Raw genomic sequence first — 13,085 nt, 5'->3', positions numbered from 1 at the left:
TCATGGGGTTGCAAAGAGTCAGACATGACTGAGCAACTGAGCATGATTTGGTGTTTCAGTTAAGTTTCCTTTAGTTGCAAATAACAAGCAAGAGTTTTAAGTATTCAGTATATACTTACTGAGCACTTATTATGTGCCAAACACTAGGTCAAGAACTAGTAAAGAGAAAGGGAAAATTTACAACACAGAACTCAAAGGCAAACTTGCAGCTGAACATCATTCAGAAAGAAGTGGAACTGGGTACTGGAAAGTTGCTGGAAACCTAGGAAACATTCTGTCTTTCTACACACAAGGTTAGGAGCACTGACCTCCTTGCAGTTAAAAATCCACCTATAACTTTGCAGTCAGATTTCCATATCTGCAGTTCTGCATCAGTGGAATAAACCAACCAATGATCATGTAATACCATAGCACGAACTTACTGAAAAAAATCTGAGTCTAAGTGGACCTATTTCAAACCTGTGTTGTTCAAAACAAACAAAATCAAAAACAAAAACAAAACCTGTGCTGTTCAAGGGTTAATTGTACTTCTCTTTCCAGACTGGTTTCCATTTTCTTCTTAGTAGATAAAGAGATTTTTTCCTGTAACAAAGGTTAAGTGGTAGATTGAAGACAGTCCCCCAAAGGCTACCAAGTTCATAAGTTACTATTCCCAGTCATATGGAAAGACTGCTATTATTAGTTCTTTCTTTGACTTTTTACCTTAATTCCAAAGTCCTGACAGGAATTAAGTGTCCATCCTTGTCTAAACACAGGGGCAGCTAATTGTTAAGTTGAACAAATATTCCAAACGGCATTTAAAACAAATGTTATCCACAATTTAGAAAAGAGGAGACTAAGTCTGAGAAGTATGAGTTACTTTCCCATGTTCAAGTGGGTTGTTGTTTAGTCACTAAGTTGTACCTGACTCTTTGCGACCACATGGACTGTAGCCTACCCAGCTCCGCTGTCCATGGGATTTTCCAGGCAAGAATACTGGAGCGGGTTGCCATTTCCTTCTCCAGGGTATCTTCCCAACCCAGGAATCAAACCTGTGTCTCCTGCATGGCAGGTAGATTCTTTACCACTGAGCCTCCTGGGAAGATGTTCATGTGGGTAGAGAATGAAACAGAAACAGAATTCAAATCCTGAGGTTGGGCAAGTTTAGGACCAGCGCACAAAAATGAGTGCCTCCTCCAATTCTGCATATATGGAGCTTTGCTCCCTTCACCCTAGTCTGAGCTCTGCTAATGCTTCTCATAGTTCTCACTGTTCCCTTCCTGAAATGTGACATCGTCACAACTTTCAAAGAAATACAAAAGCTTAAAAAAAGTTTCATCAATTCAGACTGTAAAAGTTTTTGCAAAGAGAATAAACATAAAATTATGCATGTTATTAATGATTTTATATATAAATAATTTGCCTTCCAGAAGTTATAACTAAAAGCAGAAACTTACCTTCCCATTCTGTTGGGATATCCCCCACTTCATAGTCTATTTCACTTTTATTTGCTGCTTCTACAATTCTTTTCTCTCGAATAGTTTGTCCTGTAAAACAAAAGTGAGTATCACATTTTTAAAAGAACCTATGGCACAGTCAGAACTTTCCTGGTAGCACAGCTGGTAAAGAATCCACCTGTAATGCAGGAGACCCTGTTTTGATTCCTGGGTTGGGAAGGTCTCCTGGCCAATGGATAGGCTACCCATTTCAGTATTCCTGGGCTTCCCAGGTGGCTCAGAGGTTAAAGAATCCATTTGCAGTGCGGGAGATCTGGGTTCAGTCCCTGAATTGGGAAGATCCCCTGGAGGAGGGCATGACAACTCACTCCAGTATTCTTGCCTAGAGAATCCCCATGGACCAAGGAGCCTGGAAGACGACACCCCTGGGATCGAAAAGAGCTGGACACTACTCAGTGGCTAAGAGCAAAGCACATGACATAGTTACTACTAAAAGAAGTATTTTCTCTTTAAATATTGCACACTTCCTCCTACGATAAGAGAATTAACAGGAAAAAGAATAGATTTCATTTAGAATTAGGTATATTAGAAAGAGCAGCTTCTAAACTACTTCAGTTCAGTTGCTCAGTCGTGTCTGACTCTGCGACCCCACAAACCACAGCACGCCAGGCCTTCCTGTCCATCACCAAATGCCGGAGTTTACACAAACTCATGTCCATTGAGTCTGTGATGCCATCCAACCATCTCATCCTCTGTCGTCCCCTTATCTTTCTGCCCTCAATCTTTCCCAGCATTAGGGTCTTTTCAAATGAGTCAACTCTTCGCATCAGGTGGCCAAAGTATTGGAATTTCAGCTTCAACATCAGTCCTTCCAATGAACACCCAGGACTGATCTCCTTTAGGATGGACTGGTTGGATCTCCTTGCAGTCCAAGGGACTCTCAAGAGTCTTCTCCAACACCACAGTTCAAAAGCATCAATTCTTCTGCGCTCAGATTTCTTTATAGTTCAACTCCCACATCCATACGTGACTACTGGAAAAACCATAGCCTTGACTAAATGGACCTTTGTTGACAAAGTAATGTCTCTGCTTTTTAATATGCTGTCTAGGTTGGTCATAACTTTCCTTCAAAGAAGTAAGCATCTTTTAATTTCATGGCTGCAATCACCATCTGCAGTGATTCTGGAGTCCCTAAAAATAAAGTCAGCCACTGTTTCCCCATCTATTTGCCATGAAGTGATGGGACCAGATGCCATGATCTTAGTTTTCTTAATGTTGAGCTTTAAGCCAACTTTTTCACTCTGCTCTTTCACTTTCATCAAGAGGCTTTTTAGTTCCTCTTCACTTTCTGCCATAAAGGTGGTGTCATCTGCATATCTGAGGTTATTGATATTTCTCCCAGCAATCTTGATCCCAGCTTGTGCTTCCTCCAGTCCAGCGTTGCTCAGGATGTTCTCTGCATATAAGTTAAATAAACAGGGTGACAATATACAGCCTTGACGAACTCCTTTTCCTATTTGGATCCAGTCTGTTGTTCCATGTCCAGTTCTAACTGTTGCTTCCTGACCTGCATATAGGTTTCTCAAGAGGCAGGTCAGGTGGTCTGGTATTCCCATCTCTTTCAGAATTTTCCATAGTTTATTGTGATCCACACAGTCAAAGGCTTTGGCATAGTCAATAAAGCAGAAATAGATGTTTTTCTGGAACTCTCTTCCTTTTTCTATGATCCAGCGGATGTTGGCAGTTTGATCTCTGTTTCCTCTGCCTTTTCTAAAACCAGCTTGAACATCAGGAAGTTCACGGTTCACATATTGCTGAAGCCTGGCTTGGAAAATTTTGAGCATTACTTTACTAGCGTGTGAGATGAGTGCAACTGTGTGGTAGTTTGAGCACTCTTTGGCATTGCCTTTCCTTGGGATTGGAATGAAAACTGACCTTTTCCAGTCCTGTGGCCGTGGCTGAGTTTTCCAAATTTGCTGGAATATTGAGTGCAGCACTTTCACAGCATCATCTTTCAGGATTTCAAATAGCTCAACCGGAATCCCATCACCTCCACTAGCTTTGTTCGTAGTGATGCTTTCTAAGGCCCACTTGACTTCACATTCCAGGATGTCTGGCTCTAAGTGAGTGATCACACCATCGTGATTATCTGGGTCGTGAAGATCTTTTTTGTACAGTTCTTCTGTGTATTCTTGCCACCTCTTCTTAATATCTTCTGCTTCTGTTAGGCCATACCATTTCTGTCCTTTACTGAGCCCATCTTTGCATGAAATGTTCCCTTGGTATCTCTAATTTTCTTGAAGAGATCTCTAGTCTTTCCTATTCTATTGTTTTCCTCTATTTCTTTGCATTGATCACTGAGGAAGGCTTTCTTATCTCTCCTTGCTATTCTTTGGAACTCAGCATTCAAATGGGCATATCTTTCCTTTTCTCCTTTGCTTTTTCTTCTCTTCTTTTCACAGCTATTTGTAAGGCCTCCTCAGACAGCCATTTTGCTTTTTTGCATTTCTTTTTCTTGGGGACAGTCTTTCTCCTTGTCTCCTGTACAAGGTTACTATTACTACTGTCACTAAAACTACTTCAGAAATTTTAAATTTCCTATCATTGTATGAAAAAGTAATTTTGGCAGAATAAGTCTAGGTTCTGTGTAGAGAAAAAGAGAAACCAATTAATTTGTAGGCCAATTAAAAATTTTTTTTATTAACAACAAAGTGTTTAACTCTTTCACACCCTGCAAGTATACATAGGAGAGATGCCAGAGGCTGCTGCTACTGCCTAAGGGAATCAACATTTTTGGCCCCACTAGGGAAAATAATAGGGGGTTCCTTAAAAAACTAAAAACAGAGATATCAAATTATCCAGCAATCCCACTCCTGGGCACGTATCTGGAAAAGATGAAAATTCTAATTTGAAAAGATCAATGTACCCCAGTGTTCACAGCACACTATTTACAATAGCCCATCTATGGAAGCAACATAGGTGTCTACCAGAAGATGAATGGATAAAGGAGATGTAGCGTGGCATACACTACACTGTGGAATATTACTTGGCCATAAAAAGAAAGAAATATTGCCATCTGAAGCAACCTGGAAGGACCTAAAGATTATCATACTAAATTAAGTCACAGAAAGACAAATATTATATATTACTTATATGTAAAATCTAAAAATACAAATGAACTTATTTTCAAAACATAAAGACTCACAGACATAGAAAATAAACTTATGGTGACCAAAGGGGAAAGGGAGGAAAGTGAGGAATTAATTAGGCATATGGGATTAATAGGAATAAACTGCTATACAAGGATTTACTGTATAGCACAGGGAATATTCAATATCTTATGATAACCTATAATGGAAAACAATCTGAAAAGTATGTGTGTGTATGTATATATATATATATATATGTCTCTGTGTGTATTTATATATATGTGCGTGTGTATGTGTATATATATATATATCTGAATCATTTTGCTATATACTTGAAACTAACACAATATTGTAAAACTATATGTCAATAAACAAAAAGTCCTGATTATATCCTTTTGAAGCAACTTTATCAAAATGATGGTTTCAAAACACATTTCTTTGTCACTGAAACTTTAATCCTGAAGAAACCAGGTAATCTTCTATGTCCCAACAGTTAACAAGTGTGCCTATTTCAGGCAATGCAAGTTAAAAGAGAGAAGACACTGGTACATAATGGTGAGGGGAGGAGTATGGCTTAACAATGATCAAACCAGTCAGGGAGAGAAATCTGGGCCTTGCAAAATACTACTTTCTCTTCCCACTTCTAGGCCAACCTTACACTAATCCAAACAGACTAGGTGACATAATTCAAGAAGCTGACTTTGTTCCCTGCAAATCTCTCTCCTATATGACATGAAATTCTACCAATTAAAAAATTCCTTTGGGACTTTCCCTGCTGGTCCAGTGGCTAAGGCTCCACGCTCCCAATGCAGGGGGCATATGTTCCATCCCTTATCCAGGAACTAAGATCCCACATCCCAAAAGGAGCATCCCCCCCAAAAATTGTTTTTTCAATTATAGACAAGGAAACTTCTAGGAATGACTGTGCAGGAGATAGGGAACTACAAAAGGGAAGCCTAAGATTACTGAGCAGCTAATTTTATTTCCTCTGCCTTAGTAATAGTAGGATTTTATAGAAAAGCCATTAATGACTAAAAACTCTGAGATGAGGTCAAGGAATCTCTGCATTTTATTATGGACTCATTTAATCAGGCTGATTTAATCCTGGGGTTCTCCAAGAGGGGTTCCCTTTTGCTTATCTTATCTTATCTAATAAATACACAGTAGGACAAGGAATCAGTAGTAAAGCTCCCAGGCTATAGGGATAAAAATTAGGGTAAAAGGGGCCTACAACAATGACAGCTGCATTACTCTCATAGCAGAAGCTCAACATATATACATACATTTTTACTAAAATGCTACTTATATCCACATATATAAACACATCATAATAACAAGAGTTACCATAAATTTAGCATAGACTACATTTACTGAAGTATGTTTACATGACAAATTTCAAAACGTTTGAGAGTCAAAATATCTGTGCCTTCATATAGTCCCTAACTTAATACTAAGATGTAAGTATGTCTTTTTAGCAATAACAAGTACAGAAAATTATCATCTAAAATACAAAACGCTAACAGATGGGCTTCTGAAAGTTCATGTGGGTTCTATAAGGTTTTAAGTGTATGTCAATAAAATTGAGGAATGAATGGAGAGGTCTACCATTCACAGCAGCACCAGTAAATGCATACATGTGTATATCTATACATTTCCTACCCTCGAGTTTATAAACCTCATTTAACCTATCTTAAGAATTTTAAAATCAAAAGTCCTATCTATTGGTGTGTATATGGAAAGACAAGAGTAATTCATGAATTAGTCGCTGATAATAGATGACATCAAAGGTTTATGAAATACATACACACACCTTCAACAATACAAAATAAGGCCTTTAATTTATTGCATAAACTCTTAGTAACTAGATATGGGTTTTCCCCCTCAAATAAACTGTTTTAAGACTATTCTATTCTTTAGAATAAACGCTACTTGTACAACTATGAACTGGGAATAAAACTTATGCTTTGTACTTAGTAAGAAATTATGCACAAATTGAACACTTACTCATTCTAATATGTTTTCATACAAGAGTTATAAAGACAATCCTACATATTGTAGTAAAAAAAAAATTCCATCTAGTAAATGGAGTAAATATAAGTACTTACTCAAGTGTCCAATTTTATGGTCTAATTTACATTTAAAAATTAACTTAATAACAAAGACATTAAATCTAATGTATGTATAGGTTTAATAAGGCCTAATACAACAATAAAACAATCAACAGTGGTATACTCCATGAATATTAAGTAAAACAATATAATTAATACTATATTTTACTTAATATTAAAAAATACTAAATTAAAATAGTCAAAAGTCTGAATTTAGGTAGATCAATAATGGTCAATGGTATATGGATTTAAAGTCTGTGTAAGTAATAGTGCTGTGCTAAGTTGCTTCAGTTGTGTCTGACTCTTTGTGACCCTATGGCCTGTAGCCCACCTGGTTCCTCTATCCATGGGATTCTCCAGGCAAGAACACTGGAATGGGTTGCCATGCTCTCCTCTAGGTGATCTTCCCGACCCAGGGACTGAACTTGCATCTCTTAATAGGCAGGTTCTTTATCATTAGCGCAACCTGGGAAGCCCAAAGTATTGTTTCCCAAACTTAAAACTTTGTTTTAAAAAATATGGAATCCATTTAGTTAAAAGAAGAAAAAAGACACGATTCTTTGGTATCAGGTAGATGATGGGTTTAGGTAAAAGATTTCATCTGTTCTACTGGATTTCTGGCACAGAGTATAAGGACCCTGGACACAGACAAGGGAAAGAAGAACTCGAGTAGAGAGCCCTAAACTTCACTCATGCAAGTGCCCGCTTTGCAATTTTGGTCACACTTTGTGGTATTAATTCCCTAATATTTTTCTTTAATTTTGACTTGCTTTATTCTTCAATACTCACTTATACTTTACCCTACCTTCCCCTCAAAAAACCCAGAAAATCACTGACTTAATATACTAGTTGTATTGTGTTCAAACATACATAAAATAGATAAATATCTTTAAAATGTAATGGGTTATCTTTGTACCTCCTGAAGTCACCTTGAACACTAGTCTGGAGAGACAGGCCCAGGGGCACGTATGTTGATACAGGGCATAGGAATCAACATACCAGTAAGAAATTAGTATGGATAGGACATGGCCAATGAACACTGAAGCACTGTTTGGATTGTGTTTACTCTTCACTGCAAAAAACCCTATGTTATGTACAATCTTAGGTTAGGTTTGAAAGAAGGCGGCAAAGATCTTAGAAGTAGTAAGGGAGTGGTACTTGTCTGAGTATATACTTTTGAATAAGTTTGAAAACATGCTTATGTTCTATATATTCAAAAAATTAAATAAAAATAGATGTGAAAGGAAAATAAAGGAAATGAAAGCGAGCTGAAACAAATAAACCCAACTTTATTTCAGACTAAAAACACAACTACACTGAATGGGGACAGAAAAGAAAGAACTATAGCAGGTAACTTATGAACATGGTATTTGTATATGTACCCTAAGTCTTGGGCAGGAAAAGACCTGCAGATACATCCTGAACTGTTTATAGTATCTTTGTTTTCTGTAGTAGTATGGGTAAGGCAATTCTGAAACTACTTTAGATACGTGAGTCAGCAAATGTGTATATGTATTAATGTTACTGGAAGCCAGGGTTCTCATTGTGGAAGGATATATAGACATGCAATGGGGAAAGGCAAAAAAGACCAGGGGTCAGATTGAAACTAGAGATACTGGCTATGATAAATAAGATAGACATGTATTTGTACACAGATATATGTATTTTCACATATACATGTACACACTTTTCTGGTTCTATTTGCAGAAAGAGCCTAGAAGCAAAGGCCTTAGTAGCAAGAAGGATTCCTAATTCTCAAATCTTGGTCTCTATGCCATCATCCATCAAAAGAAATCAGGATTCCTCAGAAAAATGGTTGATTTCAGGCCTAGGGCAGGGTGGATTCAAGGGGAGCCTAGAACATCTTGCTATGCCAAAAAAACAAGAGTTTTAAAAAAAACAATGATGATAATAGGGGCCTGTTACAAGGACTTAAGAGCCAGCTTGAAGGTGCAGACACTGGCTAAATCTTGGATAATCTGAGCACCAAAATAATCTAGGGATTACAGTCCAGCAATTGTCAAAGTGTGAAAGGGAGATCTGCAGAGTGCCTATGACCCTTTTAGGGTGTTTCTGAGGCCTTTAATAATGCTAAGATGTTATTTTCCTCTTTTAATTTTTTCATGAATATACAAGGGAGTTTTCCAGAGGTTACATGATATGTGATATAGTAACACACTGAATGAGGAAACAGATATGAAAAATCCACCTGTCTTTTATTAAGTCACACATTAGGAGGATTTGCATATAAAACAAAGCAATGCTACTCTTTTCTCTAAATGTTTCTGTTTTGGAAAGTATAGTTATTTCTGATCAAAATATATTCTTTCCATAAATATGTAATGGATTTATTAGTTATTTTTAATGAATTATTAAATACTTTTAAAATTCCATTTTAGTTTCAATACAATAAATATTAAATACATACCTTACAAACAAAGCCCTTTCAATAATTATTAGGAGTTTAAAGGGATTCTGAGACCAAAATCCATAAGAACTATATAGCACTGAAAAGAAATGGAATCCACAAAGCCAAACCACTAAAAATATAGATAAACAGATGAATAAGTAAATAGAGATTAAAAGACTCTTGCTTACCACAGTGCTAAACAGGATATGTGTAGTAACTGTAAGAGCTGGAAAATCATCATTTTGTAACCATCCTGATAAACACTGGTTCTGGTCAGAATCATTAAGAGGAGAGGATTCTGTCTTTTTTTTTATTTGGATGTAATTTCCCTTTCCTCTACATTTAGGGTGTCCCTACACATTAGAAAACTAAATCAAACTTACTTGGTTAGAAATTTATAAGATTTCTAATTTGTACTGCTATCCTAGGGTCTCAGTGACCCTACTGATGAGTAAGACCCTTGACAGGTACCAGTCTGAGGCAGGTGACACCAATGGCCCAGAAGAATGAAACGGCAGACTTACATGTTTCTCCTTACTTGGGCCACTGCTTCTTTCCTAATCCATCCACACAGGCTAGGAAAAATATTTAAGCAGACTTTAAATGTTGAAGCATCACAACTCACAAAATGTCTACCACAGTGGAGAATAAACTTTCTTCCATGAATACCAAATCAAAGATGGAGGCCTATGTTGGTTGTGGCCCACGAGCACATGCAATCCTGGTGAAGGTTTTCAACCAGCTGTCTACTTCCAGCCCAATATTTCCCACTGGTGGAGCACTGCGAGGAGAATGAATGGAATTCAGGGGCGACTTTGAGGTGGAAAGAGAGATTGGGCTGAGTAAAGTGACACATCTCTGGGATAGCTATGCCCTTGAAAACAAGCAAGATTCAGGCCTTTGATGCCTGACAGGAGCCCCTGGCTTGGAGGAATGGTAATGAAGTAGGCAGGATGGCCAAGGAAGATCTTTGCTGCCTGACTGATGTCTGGTCCTTTACCCCGGTGGCAGAGATCAGTGCAAACCAGGTAATAATTCTAAATCAGTCTGTGTGGTGATGTATAGAAGATTGAATTTTGCATACGAAAGGAGGCTTAGAAGTGTCAATGCATAATATATGAAAGTGTGGGCTATTGAAAGCCAAGACCCATACTATATATGTTAGATTTGGATACTTAAAACCTTGTTATTCTGAACTCTTGTACATTTTTAAAAAAAACATCAATTAAGAGTACCAAATAAGAATCCTTACACTGAAAGTCATTTTCCAATTTGACTTACAGCGTAATTTGACTGAAGTTACTCAGAGATAACTTTTTTTTACTATGAACCTGCTATGTACCAGGCAATGTTTATGTGCCCTTGATATATCATCCGTTATCCTTAAAATAATCTTTTACAGATGATGAAAATGAGACATAAGGTGATTAGCTTATCCAAATACACACAACTAATTAAAGTTGTAGAGCCAGTATTTGCCCCTAAACTTTTTTTGGAATCCTAACAGTAAGCATTTTCCATTTAACACTTTAAAATTAGCATTTACAAAGTCTGCACATAATATCATTATAGATACCCAATTAAAAACTAACATTTTATTCATAACTATAAGCTATTATTTTCCCATAGTGATCAAATGAGGCATTCCTGCTTGAAAATGAGATGACTGTATAATTTGACATATTCTACATATATTTATGTGAGCACTGAAGACTATCTCAGCAGGTCTCAGCAGGTAATACTTCTTTAAAAGTAATTAAAGAGGCCTTCCAGATAAGCTTTCAGAATTTTTAAGACTGCCAACTAGTTCAATAGATTACCTAAAATCTTATTAGCTTCCCCATTCTTACAGGTTTCCCATAAGGAATCTCAGCTTCTTCTATCTTAGAAAATCCGAAATTATATAAAAATGCTTGGTTATTCTAAAATGCCTTATACAATATGGTTTAACTTTTCAGAATCCAAAAGTGAAAGGTCTTAAACTATACCCAGAAAAACAGTGGAAAAATCGCAAGGGATCTACTTCCTTTATTACCATAAACATTTTGTGGCAAGTTTATAGCACAACAATATTCTTTTGTTTAAATCTGACTTCATAAATTTTTCAAAGGCCATAAATAACATTTGTAAAATTTAGGTCTTAAAGTACACAGGAAGAACATCAAAATTTAAGACAAGAAAAGATGAACCTACTGCGAATTTGTGTCTATGCTTTTTCACATGGACAATAAACTCTTATTTACTGTCTTTTTTTAGAGTTCCATAGTAATATTATATGCAGAGTACATCATGCAAAATGCCAGGCTGGGTGAATCACAAGCTGGGGTTGCTGGGAGAAATATCAACAATCTCAGATAAGCAGATGACATCACTCTAATGGCAGAAAGTGAAGAGGAACTAAAGAGCGTCTTGATTAGGGTGAAAGAGGAGAGAGAAAAAGCTGGCTTGAAACTCAACATTAAAAAAAGGATGATCATGGCATTGGGTCCTATCACTTCATGGCAAATAGAAGGGGAAAAAGTGGAAGCAGTGACAGATTTTATTTTCTTGGGCTTTAAAACCACTGCCGATGGTGACTGCAGCCATGAAACTTAAAGATGCTTGCTCCCTGGAAAGAAAGCTATGACAAACCTAGATATTAAAAATCAGATATATCACTTTGCTCACACAGTCAAAGCTACAGTTTTTCCAGTAGTCATGTCATGTACAGGTGTGAGAGTTGGACCATAAAGAAGGCTGAGCACTGAAGAATTGATAGTTTTGAATTGTGGTGCTGGAGAAGACTCTTGAGAGTCCCCTGGACAGCAAGGAGACCAAACCAGTCAACCCTAAAGGAAATCAACCCTGAATATTCACTAGAAGGACTGATGCTGAAGTTGAAACTCCAGTACTTTGGCCACCTGATGCGAAGAGCTGACTCACTGGAAAAGACTCTGATGCTGGTAAAGAAAGAGGGCAGGAGGAGAAGGGGATGACAGAGGATGAGATGGATGGATGGCATCACCAAATCGATGGACATGGGTTTGGGTGAACCTTGGGAGTTGGTGAGGGACAGGCAGGCCTGGCGTGCTGCAGTTCATGGGGTTGCAAAGAGTTGGACACGACTGAGTGACTGAAGTGACTGACTGACCAGGAGACAGTGAAGGACGGAGGAACCTGGCATGCTGCAGTCCATGGGGTCACAAAGATCGTACATGACTAAGCGACTGAACAACCAACAACAGTAATATTATGAGCAAATAAAACTTGAAAATTCTCAAAATGCTATTCAAACAATAAGGTGGTTTAGTCGCTAAGTCATGTCCAACTCTTGTGACCCCATGGACTATAGACTACCAGACTCCTCTGTCCACGGGATTCTCCACGCAAGAACACTCAAGTGGGTTGCCATTTCCTTCTCCAGGGGATCATCTTGACCTAGGAATCGAACCCTGGTCTCTTGAACTGCAGGCAGATTCTTTACCGACTGAGCTACAAGAGAAGTCCCTATATATTGAAGAATCTATTACAATAATCTAAAAAGATTCAAAGTCAAAAGTTCAGTAGGTTTTCAGATTCTAGTCCCAAGTCAGGCACATACATCTTAGAAATGTCCAGTATTTTACTTCATTTATGTCCTTTCCATTACTGCGGAAATCAAACATTGAAAATAGCTATGTTTAAAAAAAAAAAAATACACCTGAATATTCTGTATAAAATCACCTAGTTTCCAAACTGCAAGGAATTTTTTATGCTCAGAAAAAGTGCAGCTGTAATTACACTTGTCCCTCACCCCCAAAAGAATTAATCATTAAAAAGAAAAATTCAAATGATGGATTCATACTATTTATGAACATACATAATAATGTGTTCACTTTGAAGGGCTGAAAGAGAAGCAGCCTTCTGGTTTTGATTGATGTTTAGGAAATCAGTATCTTGAAGTACTTTATTCATCTAATATATTCTACAGTTCTTTGTAAAGCTAAATTATATTCAATGTATA

At 37.4% G+C, this 13,085-nt stretch overlaps 1 protein-coding gene across 1 annotated transcript in view; it reads right to left on the bottom strand.

Annotated features, from left to right (window-relative positions):
- Positions 1 to 13,085, bottom strand: part of NDUFAF2 (NADH:ubiquinone oxidoreductase complex assembly factor 2) — a 172,032-nt gene that overhangs the window by 75,789 nt on the left and 83,158 nt on the right. Inside the window, exon 2 of the mRNA XM_005889060.2 lies at positions 1,437 to 1,526. Coding sequence (XP_005889122.1) covers positions 1,437 to 1,526 — 90 coding nt within the window. The remainder of the gene's footprint in view (positions 1 to 1,436; positions 1,527 to 13,085) is intronic.

The sequence above is a fragment of the Bos mutus genome, chromosome 20, assembly GCF_027580195.1.
Source record: "Bos mutus isolate GX-2022 chromosome 20, NWIPB_WYAK_1.1, whole genome shotgun sequence".
NCBI lineage: Eukaryota > Metazoa > Chordata > Mammalia > Artiodactyla > Bovidae > Bos > Bos mutus.
Note: the sequence above shows the minus strand (reverse complement) of the source record. Positions and strands in the feature narration are given on the sequence as shown.